This window comes from Cololabis saira, chromosome 9 (genome assembly GCF_033807715.1).
Source record: "Cololabis saira isolate AMF1-May2022 chromosome 9, fColSai1.1, whole genome shotgun sequence".
Classification (NCBI taxonomy): Eukaryota; Metazoa; Chordata; class Actinopteri; order Beloniformes; family Belonidae; genus Cololabis; species Cololabis saira.
Window position 1 is genome coordinate 37,335,823 of NC_084595.1, and position 27,987 is coordinate 37,363,809.

The following is a 27,987-nucleotide window of genomic DNA, read 5'->3' on the forward strand; positions in this document are numbered from 1 at the left end:
CCATATTTCACAGTAAGATAATGTAGTACTGTGCTTGTAATGATGGAAAACCCCTGTAATCTGATTCCTGTGTGTGATTGTGTTCATATCCACACTCTAGCTCTTTGGTTTATTATGACTTTACCTCATCTGAAACCGAGTCAGTGAAAGGAAGATGTAAATCATGGTCGGAGGAGTGGCACCAGGCTTTCCTGGAAGCTGACTGCAAGTTACTCAGTCCGCTGGCTAGAACCTCTGCGTGAAGAGAGTGCAGTTGAACTATTATGAAAAGCACAGAATGCACAAAAGTTGCTATTTGAAAGCTAATCAGGGCAAAAAATAAGAAAAAATGAAAACAATAAAATACTAAACAATAAAAATAATAAGAAAAAACACTAAAAATGATTACAGAAACACCTGAAAGTACAAAAATTGCCAAAACAACTACGAAACAGTGCAAAATGACCACAACAAAAGATGTTAAACAAGAGGAACAAAAACACAAAATACAACCAACAGATGCCAAAGAGCTAAATAAGTTACAAAGTGGTGGGACTCGATTAAAAAAAATTAATCAAATTAATTAGAGACTTTGTAATTAGTTAATCGCAATTAATTGCATATCAATATTTGACACGAGAAGCAACATTTTTCAATTTAAATGGATTTTGGTATATGACTGAATCATTGAATTGACACATAAATGAGCTTAAACAACAAAATTGTGTTTATTTTTTATAACTGAGCGTTAACATAAACTTCACTATGAATAATAGGAACATGATTGCATTGTCCACAAGGCACAAAATTAAATTCAAGTAGTTATATTCAAGCATTTTCAAGACTTTTTGTAAACTTTTTATGTCTTAAACACATTTGTTTTTGTTTAGTAAAATAAAAAAACAGCACTTTCAAGTACATTCCAGAAAGTGGAAATTGAACATGGCAAAATAGTTAAAATATCCTTGTTAGTTTTTTTCAAACTCAAATTTCCGCCCAGCGAACCAGCAACGGCTTCCCAGTGGTTTAGTTTCCATTCTTGTTTCTCGTGTTGAGTTCTGTGCATCAGTATTACGGGTAACTTATACCGGGAACTCGTGCAACGAGAAACGTTCCGCACTGTTTGGAGTGCAAAAGTAAATTGCGATTAAATGCGTTTTTTTTTTTTGTTGCGTTATTTTTCTGTAATTAATTAATCGTAATTAACGCGATAAAGTCCCAGCCCTATTACAAAGATGCCAAATTGTAACAAAATTACGAAACTGGTCATAATGGGACACGACACAACCTCTTAAATATGTAAATCAGCTGCATAAAGAAATGCATGACAGCAATACAACTATTAAGATTATATATAATAATCACAGACATCTAAAAAAAGACGACACAAGACAGCGTTGGCACACAAAGCTCTGGATCGCAGCTATTTATTTACATTTTCCTTTACTGAGTATTGATTTCCTTACATCTTACAGTTACTTTGATCCTGGACTTTTAATGTGGGTCTCAGCACGCGCATGTTCAATTTACAAAGGTATGTTTCCTCTTCAAAGGTGTGCTGCAGTGAGACTGAAAAGAAAAAAAAATGTTTTTAACCTGCCTCTTGATGAGCTGATGATGTGGATGTTCTGGCGACAGGAGAGACAGTTTAAAAATAAAAACATAAAAATAAAGAAGCCACAGTGAGACGGAGAGAAAGTCTGCATTTAGCTAAAGTTATGACAGAGGAGAAAGAGGGAGGAGGAGGAGGAGCCAAACTCCTGGATGCAAAAATCCAACAGACAGAAGGTTAAGACGGAGGAGAGCGGTGGGCTATGGAGAGACCCCCAGAAGAAACGGATGCATGGAAAGTTTCTGCTGGACGGTGGGCTCACGATTTAGACCTCTGTTGAGCAGTTGTTGACTGAGTCGAGGGAGAAGTCGCAACTGGGAGCAGCAACAGATAAATTCAGGAAACTGCAAAGAGAGAAGGGGAGTGAGGAGGAGGCAGACATCAGGGGAGGAGGTTTCTTCCCCCACAGATCCTCTCAGTTCATCAGGATTTCCCTCCCTGGGCGCCACTAAGTGCTTTCTGTTCATCTCCTCCATATGTGAACTTCAATTTGGACAAGAGCCTATGAACTGCCAAGTTAAACCTGAACGACCTACCTGAGGATTACTGACCACTGTGAGAGAAATACTGCAGCAAGCGTGGTTAGTTGGCTGATTTAGCTCAGCACGGCGTCCAGGAGTAAGCCTGCTCACTTGGTTTAATTGTCTGAGAGAGGAAGGGGAGATGTCTGTCCTGAGTGGTGGATGCTGCTAACACTAGAAAGTCTAGATTGTTCTCAGTTTGCAGATGTTGAATGTTTTTGTTCCAGATAAGATGTTTGATAAATCGCTTGCGTCATTGGTGTTTATTTATCATTGTAGTTTCATGGCATGAAAGATGAGAGGACCTGTTTGTTTGTGTTCCCAGATGTTGCATTCACTCAGGCTTGCATCCAGTAAATGCCGGGAAAATCATGAAAATGGACACCAAGGCTTCACCACGTTCCTTGCTTCTCCTTAATGATGTTTTCATCTTACACTGAGATCTGATTTATTACCATGAACTATGATGTGAGGATCAATAATAGCCAGTTCAGATTAAGATGCAGATCAACTTGTTTGGGGGAGGGGGGGCCAAAAAGTCTGCAAAGTGGCTCTAAACGCCTCCTTTAATGCACTGTGATAAATGGCTTGTGACATAGCCTCTATTCTCCCTCGTCAATCCACAGAGGAAGCTTTTCCATATATGTCAGCTTCCACATATTTTCCACTCCAGCATCAGTGTTGACGTTAGCGCAGCCATCGTCTGGCTCTCTGGCCTGTTCTCATGTCGCCTCCTGGGGCCTGGAGACAAACTTTCACCCACCGACCACTCTGATTCCTGACTCTGCTGAAAGCGCTTGCGGTTCGCCGGTTCAGTCCTGCGGGACTCGGGCCTGCCGGGGCCCTAAGTTCTTCTCTCCAGACCTCCGGGTCCAAGGGTGGCCTCCAGCGGGCTCCTGAAGTCATGGATAATCTGGGCATGATGGATGTGTGTGCCTTTGGCGTGGTTGTCATCCTCTTTGTGACTGTTCTCAAGCAGTTTGGCATCCTGGAGCCCATGTCCTCATTTGAAGGTAAGGTCTGATAGTTGCTCCCAGTTTGGTTTCTGCATGGAGGTTATGCATAGTTATACACTTGTTTTCCCCAGGCGTTACATAATATAACTACGTCCTCATTGAAGAGGTCATTTATGTTTCTTCAGTTCATTTTTATTACGTTGTTCTTTATTATATCCTTATTCCCCACTCTCCGCAGTCTGAGTTATAACTGTTGACATATGCAGGCACTTAGATTTGCTTATAATATTCTTGGATGACACTAATAAATTGCAGTACAGTGAGTGTTAACTATGGAGATTTATCTTTGTAGCTGTATTTGGGGAAACATTTAAAACATGATGCTGCTGTGTTTCCATATTTGGTGATAAATTGAAACTGTTCCCTTCAGTGTAAAGTTTGGTAAACTTTTAAAGCCTGGCGGCGCACAATGAAGGCTTATTAAGATAAACTCTGTTATCATATAAACCAGACTCCCACTGCAACAAATGCAGCTGGACGTTTGTCTCCAATATGTTACATCATTTATTTACAAGAAGGGAATTTGTGTTTCAGCATTTAAAGAAGAAAATAATCTGTGTATATTCTTTGCACCTCTCCTGTGTAGCACAGGCTGATTATAGTTGAGGATTGTTTTGTTAAGCAAAATTGTCTACTAGGAACTCGCTGGTCACTTTATCAGATGCACCCGCTGTACCTAATAAAGTGGCCTCCGTGGTGCCTTATTACACGGAATAATACGAACAACAAGATTTGGGACGTCCTTGCTTCCAAAACATATTTTTCTTGATTCATGGAAATAAAAAAAGTACAAAATGCACTTTTTTAAGGTAAATATAAATCTTTTGTCTATTGGTAACATTTGCAAATTACTGCGTAATTAATAGAATAAGGCGCCATTCAAACTTAAGCTTTCACAGATTAACTCTCGACTCATGCTGTCTCATGTGAATTTTTTGTTCTCAATATTCCATACATTTACATATTCGCTAAAAAGTTGTTGAAAAATTTTTTTTTCAGTTTATTTTCTTATGAAAGATTGAAAAAAAAACATATTTATTATTCCTTCGGTAATTATTCCTTTGCCTCCAATATTTCAGCCAAAATGAATTTTTTTAAATAAATTAACATGTTTTAACAGAACAGTGCTTTATTACTGTTTTAGAAATTAATAAAACGTATTTAAAAAAGCATATTTGTTTTAATGTAAGTAATTCAGATCATATACAATTCATAGAGAAAACATTTTGACCAACATACTTTTTGTTACTCTCTGTTAAACGTTAAAATGATGAAACAAGAGCAGCTAGGTGGTTATTGGTTGCAGTCCAGCTAGAAGGTTCTTGGTTTGAATCCTGGTCGGGGTCTTCCTGCAATGATGTTTGCATGATCTCCACAGGCGTGGGTGTATTGTCTCTGGGTAGGCAAGACAATGCAAGTTTATTTGTAGAGCACCTTTTATCAACAAGGCAATTCAAGGTGCTTTACATAGATCTGAAAGTATGAGAAGTGAAAGGGGAAAAAAAGTTACAGTGCAGTGGTAGAATGAGAGAAGTTACAGTTTAGTACTGAAATTAACGTTGTTTAAGAGGGGGTTGAAATCGTTTACTCAAAGGCAGCTGTAAACAAATGAGCTTTTAACCTTGGTTTAAAGGAACTGAGGGTACTCCCGTCTCCCCCCACAGTCCAAACTCATGTTAGGCTAAATGGTGTGTATCTCTGTGTATCTCTGAGCCAGTGTGACTGCTGACCCGTCCAGAGGATTCTTGCCGTGTTCCTGAGGAGAGAAGCCGGATTTGGCTGCAGCAGATCCCCACCACTCTGAGTAGGAACAACTAGATTACAGATCTGGATCATTAAATGAGTCGTCTGGGCAAAACATTTAGAAGCCTTCAGATTAATTTGAATTTTGTGGTTTATAGTTGTGAAGAATTCAGCCGCTGCGATCATACATTTTTCAGTTATTTTATTGATATCTATCTACTCATACCCACTCCATCCTGCCTTGTGGTGACTGCAGTGTATCCCAGATGTCATGGGGTGAGAGGTGGGGAACACCCTGCCAGTCCATCACTGATTCTGTCCACATTATACATGAAATACAGAATCAACAAAACCCATTGTCACTTATTAAAATTAGTAGATAAACCTAAACCTGGAGTAATGCTAAACCTCGGTTTAGCATTACTCCACAGGTTTATTTTTTTGTTTCAGGACACCGATAGTAATGGTAGTAATAAATAGTAGTAGTAAAAGTACACTACCCCGGAAAAATAAACAGAAAAATAATAAAGGCAATACTTTACAAAGCTCACTAACACTGTGCCTTCCCCGCTGGGTGTTTCCCTTCATTCATGCTACCAGTTATGAAAACATGCTCATTTAAAAGCAATTTATGACTCCAGTTTGGTGCCTTTCACATGAATGGGTTTGACCTTTGTAAACACAATACTGGCTTGTGATTGTCTGTAAATCTGTGTGCCATCAACATGAGGGGGAAAAGGTTGATGGGTTAATAATATGGGCTACGGTATAATGTCTGGATGGCCTGTGCACATTTGGGACTGTAACCACGAAATCAGATACTTTGAATTATGTAGTTCCCTTTGATAAGAGTTTTAGGCTGAAGGCCAGCGAGTCGGAGTGCCCTGCCTTCACAATGCCAAGCCAATTACAGCCGGAAGGCTCCACTCGGCACATTAGTGCGTCTCATATGGCCCCGTTTGATAAAGTCATAAATTCAACAAAAACAACAGTAATGTCCTTTCATTATTTATCACTTCTCTCAATCTCTCCAGTCTTCAGTTCCTCCAAATGCTCCCTCCTCCTTCCTCCCTCCTCCTTTCCCCACTGTTGCTGGGCCTGCACCTCGGTTTAGCATTACTCCACATTAATTATACATGCAGTATCGAGCAGGCTTTCTCTGAGGCCACCTGAATATGGATCCCGGAGCACTCCTCCAGGACCCTGAAGGACACGGGCCATTTGTCCGCAGCCTCTCAAATTCCCGTTATGTTTTCTCTTCATCATTTCAGCCATTTCATCACGTCCCTCATCGTCTCCCAATGGGACTAATTTACCAGCTGCAGACTAAATATTTCACCTGCAGGAGAACCTTCCCTGCGTTTGACTGATCCAACATTTCAGAAGTTCAGCTAATCTCATCAGTTGATTGATTCACACATTTTAGTTGGTAAATCTTTGCAGCTGCGTCTGAAAGCTGCTTCTAAACTCGCCTCCATCTCCCTCTCGATCTGTGTCTGACTTAATCAGCACTATAACCGTCTTCAGTGCTGCTCTTTTCTGTCCTCTGGGGTATCATGCTTCCAAACAGGAGTCGCTGTAAATTACTCTTGGTTTATTTTAACTCTTTTCAGCTGTTTTATTTTCTGCATCCAGAAGTGCAGACATTTTTGCACCTTAAAGACTGATCACCTTATTTCTTTTCTATATTAATCATTAATCTTTTGGTCTGAAAATCATTTTCTAAAACATGCAACCTTTGTTTGAAGGTTTTTGAGCATTTCAAGAATGCACACTAATATTTACTTTTTTATTTCTTTAATTTCTTATTCCACATACCCATGAATTTATAGGCTGGGTCTGATTTTGATTAATTTTTAAACAATCCATCTAATTGGCCACATTGACATAACGATGGCACTTTTGTAAAACTGATTTCTTTCATTTAGGTTAGTTGGAGGCTTGAGAGGGGGGTTATGCTCTTTTCTAGCATTATGATCACAGTCCTTGATGCTTCTTCTTCTGAATCTGACGTTTATAAGGAGTCTGGGTTGATTCATGTAAACAGCGCAACATCTGCAAACCTTGTTCTTCATTTCCTCTCAGTGGGATTGCAGAACATTTCAGTCCATTTTAGGTAAAAATGCTGGCAGCAAAATTCCCTCCTGAAAGTCCTGGTTTGAACGCCGCTCAGCTTTCACTGACGACTTTCACATTCATCAGCAGGAGAGAGACACGTTCCCTGAGCTTACCTGTTAATCAGTCTGTTAATCAGGAAAAACATGAAATCAGTCTAGTATTATTATGTCTCTATTAATAAATTATGAATTAAACACTGAGAGGAGGTATATACATTAAGCAATATAAGTACATGAAAGAAACCTTTTATCAACCAGGAGATCAGTAATATGGGGTTTAGTATTTCTTGAATTATTTATATCACCAGCACTTAACAAAATGTGCAGTGAATTGTTTTACTTGGTTAAAAACTGCAGCATCAGCTCTCATGTTTATGTTTGCCTGTATTCATGCTCAAGTGATCTGATCCTAAACAAAATTGTGATTCTTTTATTCTCTCTTTGTGTCCTGTGATTGGCCGCTCAGCCTGTTGTCACTGCTATATTTAGTCTAGCTCCATGTTATTTTGGGATAATATCAATGCCAGAGGAAGCCTTGTCTTTCGAGATGCATGAGTGTTATTTTGAGGTTCTCTTGTAGTGATATCTGTTTTTTTTTTTACTCCACATGACTCTTGCTCAGGTTATTTTAAGTAATTGACACTCACTATTCTGTAAAGTTATGCTGAAAGGAAAAGAGCAAGGGAGTCGTTTCACTTGTTCGTTTTTGACAGGTGATATTTAGTTCCTTTAACAAAATGTTTAAACCTGGTACAAGAGGTTTCATTTCACATTCATGAAGTTAACAAAAAATATGCAGCTTTCAACAGTTTTCATTAACCTTGCATTCATTAGGTGTGGTTGCTGTGGAATATGTTTACTACTGTGCTGCATTGCATTTTTTCTATTTACCGGTATTTAAATATAATTTGGTACGCAGAAGTGGGAAGTGATGTCATCAAGTGAATGGTTTCCCCATTCTGTCTTGATAGGATTTAATTGATTTTATTGGCCCAAATAAATAAGAAACAAGCACCTTTGAGGAGCAGGCAGCACCGACGGGACCATGTTGCTTGACTCTTACAGAGGATTTAATACAAACTCAGAACAACAGAGGAGGATGGCTCCACAATAGTCTGGATTACTGACGACTAGACCAGGGGTCGGCAACCCGCGGCTCTAGAGCCGCATGCGGCTCTTTAGCGCCGCCCTAGTGGCTCCCTGGAGCTTTTTCAAAAATGTTTGACCTTTTTCTTCCCTTTTTTCTTCTTTTTTTTCCTCTTTTTTTCCCTTTTTTCTCTTTTTTTCTTCTTTTTTCTCTTTTTTCCTTTTTTCCTTTTTTTCTTTTGTCTTCTTTTTTCCTCCTTTTTTTCTTCCTTTTTCCTTTCCTTTTCAATCTCGACAGTTAGACTTTTTTTTCGAAATTTTTACTTTTTTCTTGCCATTTTGACTTTTTTCTCAACATTTCGACTTGTTTCTCGAGATTGTACTTCAACATTAATCTCGACATTTAGACTTTTTTCTCGAAATTTTGACTTTTTTCTCGACATTTAGACTTTTTTCACAAAATTTTGTCTATTTCCTCTACATTTTGACTTTTTTCTCAAACATTTCGACTTTTTTCTCGAAATTTTGACTTTTTTCTCGACATTTTAACTTTTTTCTCAACATTTCGACTTTTTTTTTCGAAGCGCATAATGAAAAAAAAAATGTTTCCCCCAGTTATAACTAATATAGATACATGCAGCATGTGTTGCCTTCATTCTAAGGCTTATACAAGACTTTTCATTTTTTGCGGCTCCAAACATATTTGTTTTTTGTGTTTTTGGTCCAATATGGCTCTTTGAACAGTTTGGATTGCCGACCCCTGGACTGGACTACCAGACCGCAGCGTGGGAGACTGCAGGACTGTTGGTCTGAGCAGGTGGTCAGCAGCACGGGAGCACCACAGGGGGGCTGGACTGCTTCTCTTCTCTGCATGCACCCCAGCCTTACAGTCATCTGCAGGCATATTTCATCTTGAAGAAAAGAAAGGACATTATTTTCCATTTAAAAAGACCAGGAACCGCTTTCGGGAGAAGAGGTGGCGGTGGAGGTGGAGGTGGAGAAGGCCAGGAGATACCTGGGTGTTCACCTGGATGACAGACTGGATTGAAGACGCAGGCTGTTTGCAGGAGATTATGGACTTGTGGAAGCTTCAGTATTTGTTACTACTGTACAAGTGGGAAAATACCTTATTTCAACCAACTTTCATCCAACTTTTATCTAAGTCAGCCTCCTTTCTTTCATTCATCAGTTACGTGTTTCATGATGACTGGTGTCCTGTCTAGGGTCTATCCCTGTCTTTCTCCCATAGAGACCTGGGATAGGCGCCGGGCTGTTCCTGAATAGGAATGACTTAATGTTATGTTATGGATAATGAATGGATGAATGGAGGCTTCATGATGACTCTTTTCCTGTTGTTTCATTACTTTCCACTAGAGGGAGACGTGAAACGAGTGGGGTGAGGTTTGAACAAGTGTCACAGGTCCTGAGGGAGCTTTTCCTCACATTGCTTCATTACATGAGTGTTTGACAAGACTCTACTGTGTTAAATCTGTGCTACAGACCCCAGGAGATACACAGGAACAATTAGAAAGTGGATCACTGAGCTGAGAGGGAAAAGGAGATTCAGGACACCTGTTGGCCTTTGTCATCACCCTCTCAGGTTCCTTAAAGGGAAATTGTTTTCTTCATCACACCGTTTGTTATTTTAATGTTACTTTTTTAATGGAAATGCGAATAAACTACACTTTTTGCTCTTCGTGTGGACTTCATAGGTGTAATAGGAAAATAAGATTAGAGATAAAGGGAGGATACAAATGATGAAGTTGCAAAGGTTCAGTCATTCAGTCTCATGTTTGACCAAAATAATGTGGATGTTTCTTGGTGTTTTTGAAAATGCAAGAAGGTTTTTATTTTCTTTTTAAGTTTTTTTGTTTGTTTGTTGTTGTTTTTTACAGCAACTATCTGAACCTTACGGCAAAAGTTGGACAATCACACCTTTTTTCTTAGTTGTAGAAAATCTCCTAAGAGATTTATGGAGCACAAGAAAAAAGACGGCACTCAATTAAAGAAAAGGCAGGAGGGGAGGGCTGAGTGGAGTAATAGAAATGGCAGGAGGAGAAAAAATGTGACAGAAAAGAGCGATGAGTGAGTGACACTGTTTCAGACACAGGCATCAAAAGAAAGGAGAAACAAAGGAAGAGCAGATGAAAGCGGTGGGCTGAATGAACGTGTAGATTTAATCCAGTTATGTAGAATTGGATTTAAAAAGAGGTCAAGATTGAGGAAGAGGAGAAAATGAGTGTGAGGTGGGACACGGAGGGGCTCCAGACGGTTGGGATCGTCTGCCTGGTGATCATGTTCCTGAAGCTGATGCACCTGCTGGGCCTGATCGACATCACGGAGACTGGTGAGGCAGCACGGGACGGGGCAATGGAGGGGCTGGAGAAATTAATCCACCTGTGGATATCTGAATATCCATCAACTCTATCTGGAAATCAAAAATGAAGCAGAGGTCATTCTGAGGTGCTTAGAAATATTTTTAAAAGGTACCAAGTAAAGACATGTCGACATCTGTTGGATCATTTTAAACGATATCAATGATTCAAGATCTCATTTTAGTGTGTTATGGTCAGATCCCGTGTAATTCCAGCAGAAGAAAAAGCAGTGTCAGTCCGTCTGAATTCCTTCACATCCTTCGTCCCACTTTTACACTCAATTATTTACATCCATTGCCAATTTTAGTTTACAGGTAATTTGTTTTGACCTAAATGTTTCTTCAAGCAATAATAGTAATGAAGGCTCTAAACGTTTAAAAAATTGATGAAAAATTGTTACATCCAGTAATATTCATTATCCCAGTAATTAGTGGCAAGGCTTTCATGTTCTGTGCAATCAAGTAATTGGAAATATTGCTGACAGACTTTCCCTCTGATTCTGGATGGATTCAATCCCGGACTCTGCAACGCCGCTCCGAGGTGTCAATATTTATTGTTCCCTGACTGCTCACTTGTATATTTCAGATTGTTGTTCTGGGAAACGCTCCATTGCTGCTCAAGGCCAATTTTTTTTTTCTGCAGACCATAAAGTTTTTCTTCAGAATCATAATCCAACCCTCATCTATCATACTGCTATTACTTTAATGAGGTTGTCCGGTCGACTGGCCAACAACCTCTGGGCATCCCATTCCCATCTCTGTGATTGACAGTGATGATGCTGTTGTTCAGGTCGAGCATTACTTTTGTTTCACCACGTAAAAGTGACATCCAGCTTGTGCAGTGTCCACTGGGGTGATTGGTGCGTCTGCTGCAAGAATTGCTCAGATTCATCACAGTAGTGTTCCATGGATGCTGATGATGCTGGTGCTGATGATGCTGATGCTGACGATGCTGATGCTGCCGATGATGATGGTGATGATGCTGATGATGATGATGGTGATGATGCTGATGCTGATGATGCTGCTGATGCTGATGATGCTGATACTGATGATGCTGATGCTGACGATGCTGATGCTGCCGATGATGATGGTGATGATGCTGATGATGATGATGGTGATGATGCTGATGCTGATGATGCTGCTGATACTGATGATGCTGATGGTGATGATGCTGATGATGCTGGTGCTGATGCTGCTGATGATGCTGGTGCTGATGCTGCTGATGCTGATGAGGCTGATGATGCTGATGCTGATGATGATGCTGATGCTGGTGCTGCTGATGCTGATGATGCTGATTCTAATGCTGATGCTGATGCTGATGCTGATGATGCTGATGATACTGATGCTGATGATGCTGATGCTGCTGATGCTGATGCTGGTGCTGCTGATGCTGATGATGCTGATGCTAATGCTGATGCTGATGATGCTGATGATACTGATGCTGATGATGCTGATGCTGCTGATGCTGATGCTGATGCTGATGTTGATGTCGATGAAATAAATAAGTATGGATAAATACGGATTTAATTATTTTGGACATGGCATTAAAAGAAATTAACTTTTGTCACTCATTTATGGCTTTTACAGCCAGAGGAAACACATTTGGTGTCTGAATATGCTTAGATTTGTTTAAGTACCTATGTGAGAAGTTGTTGTTGCTGTTTTGTTGACGTTGTTATCTAAAAGCAGCTGGCAATGCAGTTTTAAACAACTTTTACCCCCAAAAATAGTTAGTCTGTCTTCAATTTTGGAGTATTTACATTACTAAAACGGAAACTATATACTAAAATACAACCTTCAATACAGCAGTATACATTGGTGATATAGGTTTAAATCATTTTATTGAAGATAATGAACTTTATGACCAATTCAGATGGACAGAAAGAAAGAAAATACAGAAATCTCCACACTCATATTTTAGATAACGTATTTATGATTTACAGAAAGTAGTGCTGGGCAGGACAAAAATAAAAAAAATACAGCAAGTGAAAAACTAAGGATGTTACAGATTTGAAATAAAACCATGGTATAAATGTATGCTGAGGGAAATGATGGTTAATGATACAAGAAATCATTCTGGTCAGGTCTTTGGCTTTCTTTTGGTTCTGAGTGTTTTTTTTAAACATGACCCACCCCATCCAAAATGATTATTATATCCTACACTCTTTGTTATTAGAACATTACTGTGAAGTTAACAGTTGTTCTCTGTCATATTTAAAAATCACAAATGCTATACAAAGTATAGCAATATAGATCAAATAGATAAAAGCTCAGAATCTGTAAACCTTGTAGGGAGCATAGTTGAAGGAGGAACAGTATTTAGTTGTTGTAAACTCCTCAGGGCATTTGTCTTGATGCTTGATGAACATAATTATTTCCCAGGCCAAAGCATCTTATTCCCTTTCTTCACTACTTGATTTTTGTGAATAATGTTGCCCTTATTATTGGCATATATGCAGCAAATTGAGAATAGATACTTCTGTACGTAAGATATCACCACTACATTGCCAAAAATGTCATCTCAGCTTTGCAACTCAAACATCAAACTTCTAAAACTGTCTCTTTATTGCTCTCTAGAGCTCTGTGTGCTTTTAGCTGCTTTTAAATGTTAAATCTAGACATGAAAAGTCTTTCTTGTGTTTGATGTCTGACTTCTTGGAGCTGGGAAGTACTTTTTGAAAATCAACCTCTCTTGAATTTTCCCAAAGGTTTTCCCAAAATACGGCTTGGATTGCAGCTGCACTTATGTAAACAGCCTATAAAAACATGAAATCCCAGAGCTCATGGTAGTGTTCCCATCATAGCTAGTACATGGTAGAAACTGATGTATGAAGATAAAGCTCTCTAAAACAATACCATGTACAATTAACTTCAAAGTTAAGATGTTCTTAAAGGTCTAAACTAGGTGAATATAACCCTTTTTAACAACAACTTGACATATAACACCATGTCATTTTTTATTCAACAAAAAACAAATACAGGAGTCGATCTCTTGGTTCATTAGCTTGTAGTTTATGCAGTTCTTTTTAGGGTCATACTTTTGGCAAATTTGTTGTTCTGTTTGCTGATAATGATTGGTGGGGCTGTGTATCATACCTAACCTTCTTAACTTTGGTCTCATTTGTCGAACAAAAGAGCAGTTTCAATCTTGAATATTTTCCTCTGGTATATAACATACTGTTGAACAATGAACTTTAATATTTTAATAAGTCTTGCCAGAACAATGTACATCAAGAGTTGTTTCTCTTACATTATTGCTGATTCTTTTCCTATTTGGCGTAACGTTAACATTGACCTGGAGACTCCAGACCAGAAAATGATCAAAACCTCTGCTTTTACAGAGCTCCTCAAACCTGTCAGGATTAACAGGAGCATCTGACTGTTACTTACTCTCTCAGTTCACCAGAATGGAAGATTTATTTATATTTTCACATACTAACTTTGCATTTATTTTTTTTTTTAACAAATTATGACATAATGAAATATGACCTGTGTTGTTGTTCATCTGAGCTTGCATTTAGCTAATATCTAGATTTACTAAGACATATATGTGGACTGTACATTTGAATTCATGGAAGTATATTGTTGCTTGGGAGGAAAGATTATCATAGGCAATAATGAATGCGATATAATGATAACAAAAAGATCATGAACTTTGATCCAAACAAAAATCATGTGAATGACTGACTATTTTTTGACAACAGAAAGATATTCTTCCAGTGTTTTCAAGTTCCCTTTTACGTAGCTGTTGAAAGAACTGAAAATAAGACTAATGTAAGACCGTTGTTTGAAAGAGAAGACCAACTTTCATAATGTGGTTGAAGGAGGTCAGAGTTGTTTCTCCTTTTTCACTGAATTGAAGGAACCTAACAGAAATGCACTAAGGTGACGTACAAGTGACAAACTTCTCACCTCTAGTTCCATCTTGTTGGTTTTGGTTAGTGTTTCACAGTGTATTATATTTCCCTGCTCAGCTGGATGTTTAACTTGAGTCTTTAACTCTGGACTCTTCAGCATCCATCATATAAACCTCACAGTGATCTAACTTGACTCTTTTGTTGTTTTTTTTCCTTCCTCTTACTGTCACTCTCCCACCGTTCTCCATTTACTCTCTTTCACTCCGTCTTGGTGTCAACACCCCTCCTTCTCCTCTCTTCTCTTTGTTTAAAGATGGTGAGTAAAGAACATCAGAAACCCAGCTTACTCTGGGGAAGAAGAAAAAAAAGTCCCTTCTTTTGACCCCCTCCCCGTTTTAAAGTGCTTTCTCTTAACGTGTGATCAACAGTGCTGCAATTCTTAATTTGTGAATGGAGTAAGAACCATTTTTCAAATGAACTTTTCTGCAGTGTTGTTTTTTCCTTTTAATGAAGACATATAAAAAGATTTTAGTTTGAGGAACTCCTCACATTAAAGGAAGCACTTCCTCCTGTTAGTTTTTTGTTTTTTACTTCCTTGTCCACTTACCCTTTGGTTCTGTAAAGGTTTTTGCTCATTTTTACTCCTAAACTTGCATGTTTTTCCCACATGCCCCCCTGTTAAATGTGTAAACCCCCCCACCAACCATCACTCTACATCCGCCCCCTCCTCCTCCTTCTCTCCATCTTGCCTTTCTTTTCCCCTCCTGTCTGTCAATCCATCCCTTTCTTTCTCTCTCTGCCTGTTCCTCCCACAGACAGCAGTGACAGTGATCTGGAGCTGTCCACCGTGCGTCACCAGCCGGAGGGGCTGGACCAGCTGCAGGCGCAGACTAAGTTTACCAGGAAGGAGCTCCAGTCTTTGTACCGAGGTTTTAAGAATGTAAGGCCAGCGCTGCTCACAGTCCTCTGTCATTGCTCTGACCTACTGTATGTAGTATATAATATAGTATATATAGTATACTGTGTGTGTGTGTATATATATATATATATATATATATATATATATATATATATATATATATATATATATATATATATATATATATATATATATATATATATATATATATATATATATATTACTGTATATACACTTACATATATATCTTTTTTTCCTGACTTGAACAGGAGTGTCCCAGTGGGCTGGTTGATGAGGAGACATTCAAGTCCATCTATTCTCAGTTCTTTCCCCAAGGAGGTTAGACATAAAAAACAATCTCTCATCTCTTGTCCTTTCTTGTTCTATGAGGTATTGTGCAAAGATTACTGCGGAGCCGGGTGGAGTGGTGCAGTTTTTGAGTCTTTTGAGAGAAGACGATGTGAAATATTTGAAAAAGCAAAGGAAGTTTTTTTTTTTTCATCCAAATGCATTTTTATATATAATATTCATTGAAAAATAGATAGATTGTATCTTGATACGTGGTACATTGACGGATGTGTACATTTCCTGTGTTGTGTTCACTGATGCATCCTAATACCATGTTGGCTTTTAAATCATGTCGACACCAAGCAAGGCACCTGCTCTTTTCTTTGGCCTGGGGGACATGCACCCACAATTTAGAGAAATATGTAAATAAAAAGAAGGTGACAAAATAATTAGTTTTCAGTTTTTACCTCTGTGAGAGTTTTTTAAGTTTTCTGTAACTTTTAATTGTATTATGTACCACAGATGATGAAATCCTCAGATTATTACATGCTGAAAATGGCTATTCGTTGTTTACTATGTTGACACTTTAAAAAAAGAATTATGCACAAAATTATCTACAAATTCAAAAAGAGAAACAAGCACACAATGCAATTTTTTCCTCAAAGTACAGTACAACTTAACAAGTTCAACATTTAATATGTTGTCTTTGCACTATTTTAAATAAAATCTTTAGTTTTACAGATTTAGAGTTGCAATGATTTTTAAGTAATTTGTATTTATTTACATATAACACGATGGCCCATTTTTGGGGAAAATTTGTTATTATGATAGAATATTATGATTTGTAATTATTATTAGTGTTAGTTTAGTTTTTGTAATAAAAAAAGGACAACACAGTCCATAGCACATCAGAGCTTCTTGAGACCCAGAACTCCAGTACTCCACCCATGCATGTAAATAAATAAAGATTACCCACATCCTCTTCTTTCTATGTACAAAGACATTTCATCTTTTTTGAAACGTAATAGCTCTTCAGTTTAAACGAGTTTCTTTCAAGCCTATTATACTCATTTTACAGCCACCTGTGCACCGGTAGTCACTTGAACCTTACTTGAGTAAGTGTGTCATTGTTGGTGAAACTGAAGATGGATGTCAGAGCTGCGTTGCATGAGGCTGAGAGGTGTTGTTGGAGGCCGCTGTTTATAGTTTCTTGTTTCATTGTTACGTCTTCATTATTTTTTTAATTCATCTTCTCTGTGTAGCATGTGTAACTCACTGTCCCTGCGTTGCTGTTAAAAGCAGTAGACTGAGCCTGGTGACTCTTTTGTCCGCAGACGCAAGCACCTACGCTCACTTTCTGTTCAACGCATTCGACATGGACAGAACCGGTTCAATCCGGTTTGAGGACTTTGTCATCGGCCTGTCAGTGTTGCTCAGAGGTTCAATCACGGAAAAGCTCAACTGGGCCTTCAACCTCTACGACATCAATAAGGACGGCTACATCACCAAAGAGGTGCGCGTGAGTTAAGTCCTACAAAACTTTATGAACATGACAAGTGGAACAACAGTGGATGAATGTATCTTATTCACATGACATCTCAGAAAATAGTTTAAGCTGATAACGGAACAGGGGAGGACATGTGTTAACGGTCTTCCAGTGATGCTCGTCCTTTTTTCATTGAACCACAGTCTAAACAGTAGAAGCTGTAAGTTGTATCCAGAACTTTCACTGGAGGGATGTGCAAATGTTGCACAAAAGTCCTTCATCATCTACACACCTAGATACAACCCACCCTGCAGCAAACAAGACTAACAAACAATCCACTCATATGAGCAATTTAGAAATAACCAGTACTCGAGTTGAGGGAGGATGAGGGGGGATGGCATCCCCCCTGAAATAAAAATAAAACTGCCATCCCCCCTTTCCATCCCTTATGTCATTTCATCAACGAATGTTGTATTACTGCTATTTCAACATTTAGAGTCAATACGAGAAAAATAACTTGTTATTTGACAATTTTCACCTGTTTCAAGTACATTTTCACTTGAAATAAGTCGAAAAATCTGCCAGTGGGACAAGATTTATCTTTTCATTACAAGCAAAAAAAATCTTGTTCCACTGGCAGATTTTTCTACTTATTTTAAGTGAAAATCTACTTGAAACAGGTGAAAATAGTTGTTTTTTCCAGTGATGAGTCTTGTTTTAAGTGTAATGAGATTTTTTTACTAAAATGAGACATTTTAACTAGAAATAAGACAAATATTCTCATTAAGATTTTGAGTTTTTGCAGTGATCCATTTTACTTACATTACTGTTTACTGAAGTGTACTCTTAAATTAAACTTACCTGCTGTACTCTACTGCCCTTATTTTTAATAGCTTGTGCTTTTTATTATTTTACTTCTTTTCTTATTCTTACCTATTTGTTATTATGTCTTGCCGCTTTTAATGTCAATGTAAAGCACTTTGAATTACCTTGTGTTGAATTGTGCTATATATATAAATTTGCCTTGCCTTGCCTTGCCTTACTTATCCTGTGAAGGACAGAGGCATATTGATAAGTTCAGAAAAGTGTTTTTTATTTTTGTGTTTTGATGTATTTGATGTAAGCCCAGTGGATATTTAAAGCTTACAGAAGGCTGCATTTAACTGCTGCTATGTCATTCCTGCAGTATTTCTGCAGGTGTTTTGGTCAGTGTATTTGTATTTGTAATATATTATATTATTTGTAATCAGCACCAATTATCTGTCCCCATATGATAAAATCCACCATCCCCCCTGATTTTTTTTTACAACTCGAGTACTGGAAATAACCAACCAAATATGCATGTATTGGAACCGTAGGAGACGTGTCCCCACAGTGAACCCATATGGACACTTTGAGGGAAATGTGTGAGAAATTCTTTCACTTTGTTTAATTTGAATAAATGTTTTGACAAGGCCTACTATGGTTTTCATGCAAGTTGCTTTTCTTTCTCAAATCAAATCAAACTTTATTTACACAGCACTTTTCGTAGAATAAAATGCAGCACAAAGTGCTTAACAGTTAAAACAAAGTCGATCCCACCCATCCGCCTACCCCTTTCCCCACCAACACTAATCTCTATCAATAAAAAAACATGATCAAAGATTAAAAGAAAAGATGATGTGGAAAACATTGCTGGGCGCAGAAGAACCAGTGAGGGAACACTATCCCAGGCAGCCGTCTGCATGGGGAGGCCAGGAGGCTTGGTAGGGGGCCACAGCCCAGCACAGGGCCAAACAACCGTAGGAGGGATTTATGACCCACCACAACCCAGGAAAGGGTGGACCCCCCCCCCCCCACAGAGGAAACACTGGAGTTAAAAACTAAAAACTATGAGAAGAAATAAGTTCATGGATATATGAAAATGTAAAAATAAATAAATAATAGATAAAAATAAAAATGATATAGCGTACTAGAAATTGACAAATATGTAAATAAATAAGATATCAGCAATGAATAGCTTTAAAAATGTGGTAAAAACTGGGCTAAACAGAAAACCTAAGGTAAAACTCCTAAAACAGGATTCTAAAAAAAGGAGGGCATTAATTAAAAGCCAGATCAAGATAAGATAGGCCTCGAGCCTGCTTTCAAAAACATTCTCTGCAGCCTTGTTTCCTTTACTCTGGACTTGCTCATATGGAACCGGATCCAGGCAGGAAAAATTGATGATTAAAAGAATTCAATTGTAAGCACTTGCAGGAACAAGTGGTACCTCACTATTCAGACACGCTGTTCGTCTATCAGGTTTGTTTCTCTTACGTAGAGACTGTTTAACAGACCCAGTCATGCATCTAAAGGACGAGCTCTTTATTTCCTATTCACGAATCGTTAGATGAGGACCCAAACGCAGGAGAGCAGGAGGCAGGAGTTCACAAAAAGCTCAGAACTAGGATAAAAAAACTAAACACATGGAAACACGGAGGGAGGAAACAGTACGGAACAGCGAGGAGCAGGGGAAGACAAGACTAGCGTTGCATCCGAAATGCCATACTAAACAATATACTAAAAAGTATACTTAAGTTCGGCACACTTTTGAGTAAATATCAGTAGTGTGCATTAATTCGGACGTACTACTCAGAGCGCACACGACACTTCCTGCCGTTGGGAGGAAGTGACGTGTCACAGCAGCAGTAGCAGCACCGCTCCGCTATTTCCCGTTTATCCTGGCCGAAACAAGATGACATTATATAATATTAATATTATATAATAATATTATTATACTTAATATTATACCTATGACATATACGTATCTGCGCAGCACCTACAGTAGCAACCAAACACCGCTGCATTGCATTGTGGGAAGTTTCTTGCTTAGCTAGTGTCCATGTACCCATACTAATACATTTATCTGGAATGAGTATGGATAGCACATACTATTGAGTATGTACAAATGTTTCGGACGCACTAAAAAATCTCACATACTGTTTTTACATACTCATTAGGGTGGAAGTATGGAATTTCGGACACAGCCTAGATATACACAAAGGATAACGAGATTCAGGTGCAGACAATCAGGGTAGATGGGAAACAGGAGGGTCAAGACAGAACTGAAACTCAGCGACATGGGCTTATAAAACAAAACAGGGAAATGTCAAATCCTGACAACATGAGCAGTTCCCCTCTTGATGGTCTTGACTCGAACAGTTTCTAACTGAGTGGGCATCCACAAACGATGAGAAGCAGATACTATTTGTCAAATAATACAGTTTTCAGCTTTCATCATCCCCAGGCAACTTTTAGTCACATGATTTTTTGAAATAAATTTTGCATTTTAATAAATTCCACACAGCTTTTTAGATTTGACTTTGTTTTTTTTGCTTGTTTTGTAGACAATAAGTATCATATGACGCTCAAACTCATGAGGATGTCATGGTTTATGAGTTTTGTTGTTTTTGATGATGACCTAGCCTTTGAATTGTCGATGTTAGGTCGTATAGTCTGCCTTATCTGTTTTTGCACCTTACTTCCTGTTTTATTTTGTAGATCAATAATTCTGTGCAAGGATTCTTCTTTCACACTTGTTGAGACCAGATGAAAATTCCTCTTTTGCCATTACATATCATATGACACCTTAGCACAGAAGTGTCGTCCCAGGTGTTTTTTAAAGGAATAAGATGCTTCTATCATCACTAGTTAGAGTTAGATATCCAGTTACTAGAAGAAACATTCACATTGCTTCTGTCTTTTCTTCTCAGGAAATGCTGGCGATCATGAAGTCCATCTATGACATGATGGGGAGGTACACCTACCCCTGTGTGCGGGATGAAGCCCCCTCTGAGCATGTTGACAAGTTTTTTCAGGTTCTGAATGTTGACAAGTCCAGACATTTACACAGCTGTGTTAATTAAATATGCCGTGCTATTTTAAAACAATGCTCTTCTTTTTTTTTTTTTTCAACAGAAAATGGACAGAAACAGAGATGGTGTAGTGACTATTGAAGAGTTCATCGAAACCTGTCAGAAGGTGACTCATACTTTTACACACACACACGCACGCACGCACGCACGCACGCACGCATGCACACACACACACACACACACACACACACACACACACACACACACACACACATACAAACCAGTACACTGTTCTGAACTACCGAAGGCCATCTCACATATACTCATCTATAAATGTGATGCCCCACAGGTCAGGGTCCCTGACACGGTGTCAGTAACATCATGATCTTGCTGGTTAATCATGAACTATATTACCTCCATTCTCACATGTAGCAAACGTCTTGTTTAACTCCCGTTTTCCAGAAATATTGCACATTCCCATCCTCCACTCGAAGCATGCCAACACCCACACGCACCTTCTTAATACGCCCCCGGTTTTTCACACAGTCCCACAGTTTGTGGGTGCACAAATACCGTCAGAAACTTAAAAGAACTAATACAGCCATGTTTTCGGTCCAGTATTTAGTTTTAAAAAGTTCCTACTTGGCTATTATTGTCTGCAAATTTTAATTTTATCCATTTAATTGTCGATCGTGTTTTAACCAAGTATAGCTGTGATGGGATTTTAGTTGAGAGTCATGGGCTTGAATTTAAAAAGAATTTAATAAACGTAACGTATGCATTAATGATTGATGGGAAATATGGTACATGTCCTAATTACATTGGAAATACATGTTAAACGCCACTTACACAAGAGAAAAAAATGCACACAGTCGTAAGCCAACACACCATTTTCATTTTCTAAACTATAAATATCCCAACCCTGAGATGGGAGCTGTTCAATAACAGTACAGTTCAAAATCAATGTAGAAAACAAATTAAGTACTATATTATATACACAACTTATTTCACAATGTCAGTGTCTCCTCCTAAACTCTGTAACATAAAACAAGGTTTACCCTCGATGTGTTCACACACAGTGCTCTCTTTATGTCGGGGCTTGACATGCTTAAATTTACATCATAAAGATAATATACGACTGGCCAAGCCCACTTGATTTAACTTTTATTACCTTATATGAGCTTCAGCAAATAAGTCGGTCTCGCTTTACTGAATACACGTGCATTTTACTCTGATACATGTGTGTCTGTGCCTTCACTGTTTATGAAAAGCAAAAACATTACAAAATGTCTGTTTACAGCTTCAGAAAATATAAAATGTTCCTTGGCCATAAATCGAAGTTTATCACCTGACATACACCATAACTACTGGAAAAGGGCATAATTGCTGGGGAAAACTAAGGATTTGATGAATAAATATTTTACTTTTGGCTCTAAATTGATACAGAAATAGAAACCACTGTTACACAGACTTACACAGACATTCAGCAACAAACTGCTAATGTTTCCGTTTGGCTAATTCTTTCAATGCTGAATAAATGGCAAAACAAAAACAAACAAAAAAAAAGTTCCTCCTGTGGCTCAGTTTTCATATTGCTGATAGTGTTGGGGGTGTTTCCTGAGCTGCAGGAGGAAGACGCTGGTTGGGCTTCAGCTTTTGGAGACCCTCCCACATTGTTAAGCACATGAGCAGCTTTTGATGAGCAGCTAGTGAACCAATTTAAATGGTAAAGTTAAGAATATAAGTGATTTTCACACACATTATAATGGCAGACCTTAACAGCACTACATGTCTCTTCGTCCCACTGATGGACTGATTTCATCCTCTGTGTTGTGTTTGCAGCCAACCCTCATGGCCCTGTTACACTTTTACACACTGTCAGTTCACCCAGCAGTCATTTTCCCTCTGTTACATGTCTGTTACTGTCCTCCCAGGGCGGACCGAAGCAATAACAGCCTCAGAACTAAATGTTATGCCCCTACGCCTCCGTGCAATTCACACAGCACAGCTGGGCAGAATAATGGTGCTACAGAGCGGTATGAACTGGCAGTGTGAATGGTAATCCCAAAAGTAAAACTGTTTTATTACAGCAAATTTATATCAATAACAATCAAATCAAAATGCAACTATAATATCCTCAATGTTATACAAAAATATTTGTTATATGAATAAAATGAATGAATTAATAGCAAATGATCAGGTGGTGCAACAAATCTGGTATCATTTTGTACATCATATTTGTCACGTACAGTTTTTTTTTATGTCATAAAAACATGAGCTCACTCGTGATTAGCGCCATAAGCACGTTTACCCCAGTGAAGCTCTCATATGCAGTATAGGGCTGTCTCAAATGTTCACCGGCATTGCTCTGTTTAAAAGTAGTCGAATCAATCATTAACAATGACACAGGAAGAAACTCATAAAAAGAGATCCTGGTTAAATTGCAATGAGATAAAGGGCCAGGAGTCTCAACTCCCATCACCTTGGCCTGTTTATTATAGCGTCTCTGTGTTCTGAGGGTGCACTTTCCGTATGTAAGTTACTCCAAACACACACGTGATACATTTACTGCAACTTTAGAGTGCGCTTCCACGAAAAAGAAGAAAAGGAAAGAAATAAAAATGAGCCTTTCTTGTGCCAATATCATGCTCATTTACAGGTTGATCATTTGATTTTCATTTTGGGACTCTCGACGAGTTTTTATTCATGCTTTAACTGTATAAAAGAAATTTTTTGTCTCATGTTTTTCATAGCGTTTTTTTTTTTTTTTTCTCGCAACTACCGTAATTAATATACCCATGTAGAAAAACTTTCTTTTAACCACTTTGCATTTATTTAGGATTGTACATTAGAAAAACTTACTTTAAAACACAAATAACGCACTAGTACAACCCTAACACCCTAAAAACCATAACATGTAATCATAACGACTGAACTATATAAACACATGACATAAGTCTAGAGTTACACAAAAGACTCCATAAGATCCATCCACTTTCTATTCCCGCTTTATCCTTTGCAGGGTCACGGGCAGTACTCGAGTTGTAAAAAAAAATCAGGGGGGATGGTGGATTTTATCATATGGGGACAGATAATTTGTGCTGATTACAAATAATATAATATATTACAAATAATATTACTGATCAAAACACCTGCAGAAATACTGCAGGAATGACATAGCAGCAGTTAAATGCAGCCTTCTGTAAGCTTTAAATATCCACTGGGCTTACATCAAATACATCAAAACACAACAATAAAAAACAGTTTTCTGAACTTATCAATATGACTCTGTTCCTCACAGGATAAGTAAAATGGATCACTGCAAAAACTCAAAATAAGAATATTTGTCCTATTTCTAGTTAAAATGTCTCATTTTAGTAAAAAAAAACGTTATTACACTTAAAACAAGACTCATCACTGGAAAAAGCAACAATTTTCACCTGTTTCAAGTAGATTTTCACTTAAAATAAGTAGAAAAATCTGCCAGTGGAACAAGATGTTTTTGCTTGTAATGAAAAGATAAATCTTGTCCCACTGGCAGATTTTCCTACTTATTTCAAGTGAAAATTTACTTGAAACAGGTGAAAATTGTCAAATAAGTTATTTTTCTGGTGTTATTTTTCTGGTGATGACTCTAAATGTTGAAATAGCAGTAAAACCACATTCATTGATGAAATGACATAAGGGATGGAAAGGGGGATGGCAGTTTTACTGGGGGGATGATTTTGACCGTTTTTATTTCAGGGGGGATGCCATCCCCCCTCATCCCCCCTCATCCCCCTCAACTCGAGTACTGGTCACAGGGGTCTGCTGGATTACAGGCGAGAGGCAGGGGTTCACCCTGGACAGGTCAACAGTTTATCGCAGGGCCACATATACAGACAAACAACCATGCACACTCACACCTACGGGCAATTTAGAATCACCAATTAACCTAGTATGCATGTTTTTGGACTGTGGGAGGAAGCCAGAGTACCTGGAGGAAACAACACAAACACAGGGAGAACATGCAGACTCCACACAGAAAGACCCTGCTGGGCCTGGGAGTCGAACCGGGGACCTTCTCGCTGTGAGGCAACAGTGCTAACCACCAAGCCACCGTGCCTCCCCTCCATAAGATTAATTTAAAAATAAATTCTAAGGAAACCAAATAGATATTCCTTATTTGCACATGCTGTAAAAGATAACTTGTACCAGTACTCTAGCCAACCATCCATCCATCCATCCATCCATCCATCCATCCATCCATCCATCCATCCTTCCATCCATCCATCCATCCATCCATCCATCCATCCATCCATCCATCCATCCATCCATCCATCTTCTGCTGCTGGAACTGTGCTCATCATTGTCATGTTGACATGTCATATGAATAGATTTAGTAGTTTAACTTCTTTATTGTTCTGGTTTTAAAAATTGATGTCAAGCTGTTGCTTTCTGATCAGTCTTTATTGGACGCCCAGCTGTTCAGTAAGAACCAGTAAACAGACAAGAGGAGATGATATACGGTTTCTATTTTCATTTATGATTGAATCACTTTCGTCAGACTGTCTGAAAGCAACATTTTGACTGTCTTTACTGCGGGAGAAAAAACATTAGGTTTTGTTTTAAATGTTTCACAAGTCAACATGAACTTTATTTTTCTGGTGACACATCTTTTTCTTTTTCTTTTTTTTCCAGGATGAAAACATCATGGACTCCATGCAGCTGTTTGAAAATGTGATTTAAAGGATCTGGATGCTACCAGTTGTTTCCCATTATCAGCTCAAGTCAAACGTAAACATCACAGAGTCATTAATATCACCCCCAAATCCTCACTGTTGTGTAGGGCAAGCAGGTATATAATGTAGGTACTGTAAAAGCACAGGATGTACCGTTGACTATTTTTTTCCTCCCACTGCGTTCTCTTTTGTTGAGCCTTGTACTTAAGGGGACTAACAGACAACAACAAGCTGATTCTTGAATAAACTCTGCATCCAGACCAGTTCCCCACAAGATGCTCCTCCATAAATGGCCAATAATGGATGCCGTGTCCACATTGATGAGAAAGAAGAGTTTTTATCATCTGACTGAAGGATCAGCAGCCAATTAGGAAAGAAACTCACAATAATCAGTGATCTGAGCTCACAGGGAGGCTTAGTTTAACACTAACGTACATGTATTCACTTCCACTTAGAGCAGCTGTCTTCTCAAGGCTTCTTATGGCACTGGATGAAGTACAAAAATAAATGAATAAAAAAGACGAAAAAATAAGAATAAAGCATGTTTGTTATGAAATAAATGATGTCGAATTAGCTTGCACTACAATTTCATGACTATGTATTATACGCGCCTTGAGAAAGGCCCTGTAGATACTTGCACCTGATGGAAACCAGTGTGTATGTATATATGTAAAGTTAATAGTTATGTATCCTACTTTGTGTTGGTCTCATCTGTGCTGCTAGGAGTGATGGAATACAACCAGAATTCATTAAATGAACAACTTCTGTGTTAAATGAGTTTAATATTTATCTTGTTCAGTAATTTAAATAGATTATTCTAATAGTTCTTCCTTTTTTTGTAATTTGAAAGATTATGTTAACCAGTCTGGTTGAAAAAGTGAGTGTGTACAGTGCTGTTGAGAAACAAAAGGACTGTGTCCTATGCTGAATTAAGACTTTAACATGTTGGCTCAGTGTATGCGAGCATGCTGACTCCAAGACCCGCGGTATTATGTAGAGTACAGTTGGACCTTTGTAATATCAGTTCATTAAAGATGCTGTTGACAGCCCTGACTTCTCCTTTTTAATGTGTCACAACTCCTGCATTCAGTGTATGTATAAGTACATGTAATTGTTACTTTTTATAATCCTCCGTCTAAGATATTTACTTTCTACAAAAAAGAACCATTGCAAATCATCTTGACTGCAGTTGAACATTTTTAAGGAGCAGCATTATTTTTGTTTGTTTTCCCCCCCCTAACTTTAGTGTCCTGCTCAGTTCTGTTCATTTAATTTGCATAGTGTCATTTCTCAACAAAAATATTGCATCAAATTTTCACTTTGGTTCAATTCCCCGTCCTGAGCATGCGCAAGGTGATGGGGGTTGGGGTGAGGGGGGATCCCTCCACCAGGACCTGGATCAGGAAGGATGGCCATCTTCCCCAACCAGTTGGAGATCGTATCATGGATTGTGAGATGATGGGACATTTATTCATTGATTTGCTCTCTGAGCTAAATGTGAGCAAATTGTACTATACTTTTTCTGTCATCATATTGTGTGAGACCTTTGTGTTTACTGGATGAAATTTTGTGTTTCTTAGCCAAATATTTATCTCAGTTCAGTTTGAAAGGTTTCGAAACCAATTCCTGGCATCATCAGTAGAATATGAGTACTATGAGGAAGTGCTTCTAATGTCACAAGTGATGTTTTCAGAAAAAAGAACTACCTTTTTTTTTTCTTTTTTTAAAAAGCTGTAAATTAACCAAATATAGATCAATACTTACTACAAAGAATGATACAACCCCACAGAATGAATTGCATATTACTAAAATGAGTATTATAGTATTATAACAAAAAAGACACAAAATTACAAATGCCAAATGACCGATATGTGACTCTAAATGGCCAGGATTAAGTCCAAACAACCACAAAAAGAGTAAAAATTACCAATACGGGAAACAGAACCAAATAATGACATTATAAGACCATAACAAACTAATTGACGCAAAATGATTTCACTGAATGTCAATTTGAAATAGAAAACAATTACAACCCATGACTCTGAATAGATAAAAGGTAGGCAATAGATAGCATAAACAGCTTTATTTTCCTATACCACTTTGCAGCCTGGGTCCTGTTATCCAACCTTGGTTATGCCACAGCAATGACTGGATCCAAAACGTGTGAATGTAGGCCAGTCAAGGCAGTGCAGGTAAACAGCCATCAGAGGGCAGTGCGGTGGACTACATATGCCATGTACACAGTAAAGGCAGGAGGGGAGCCCGCTTCATTAGTTTAGGGTGCAGTGAGCCTGCTGCATAACCAGCTGTACGTCAGAAAAAAGAGACGGCTTATGCAAGAGAGGGTGCCATTATCATTACAAAAACCGCTGCACACCAGAGTCGCTTCATCTTCGCGGGGAGAGGGGGCGGGGCCGAGCCTCCTCTACGCC

At 38.4% G+C, this 27,987-nt stretch overlaps 1 protein-coding gene across 1 annotated transcript; it reads left to right on the plus strand.

The window, feature by feature from the left end:
• The first annotated feature begins 1,780 nt into the window (after positions 1-1,780).
• Positions 1,781-26,604, plus strand: kcnip3b (Kv channel interacting protein 3b, calsenilin). Its single transcript, XM_061729454.1, has 7 exons — positions 1,781-3,125; positions 15,121-15,245; positions 15,494-15,563; positions 16,847-17,025; positions 20,733-20,837; positions 20,938-21,000; positions 25,515-26,604. Exons 1-7 carry the CDS (start codon positions 3,017-3,019, stop codon positions 25,560-25,562), a joined length of 699 nt encoding a protein of 232 aa, XP_061585438.1. The 5' UTR covers positions 1,781-3,016; the 3' UTR covers positions 25,563-26,604.
• The last annotated feature ends 1,383 nt before the right edge of the window (positions 26,605-27,987 follow it).

Excerpts from the sequence above, each read along its gene's own strand:
- kcnip3b (XM_061729454.1), top strand. The coding sequence starts at position 3,017 with ATGGATAATCTGGGCATGATGGATGTGTGTGCCTTTGGCGTGGTTGTC. Across the intron at positions 3,126-15,120 it reads GCCCATGTCCTCATTTGAAG|ACAGCAGTGACAGTGATCTG; the intron begins GTAAGGTCTGAT and ends TTCCTCCCACAG. Across the intron at positions 15,564-16,846 it reads TCAGTTCTTTCCCCAAGGAG|ACGCAAGCACCTACGCTCAC; the intron begins GTTAGACATAAA and ends TTTTGTCCGCAG.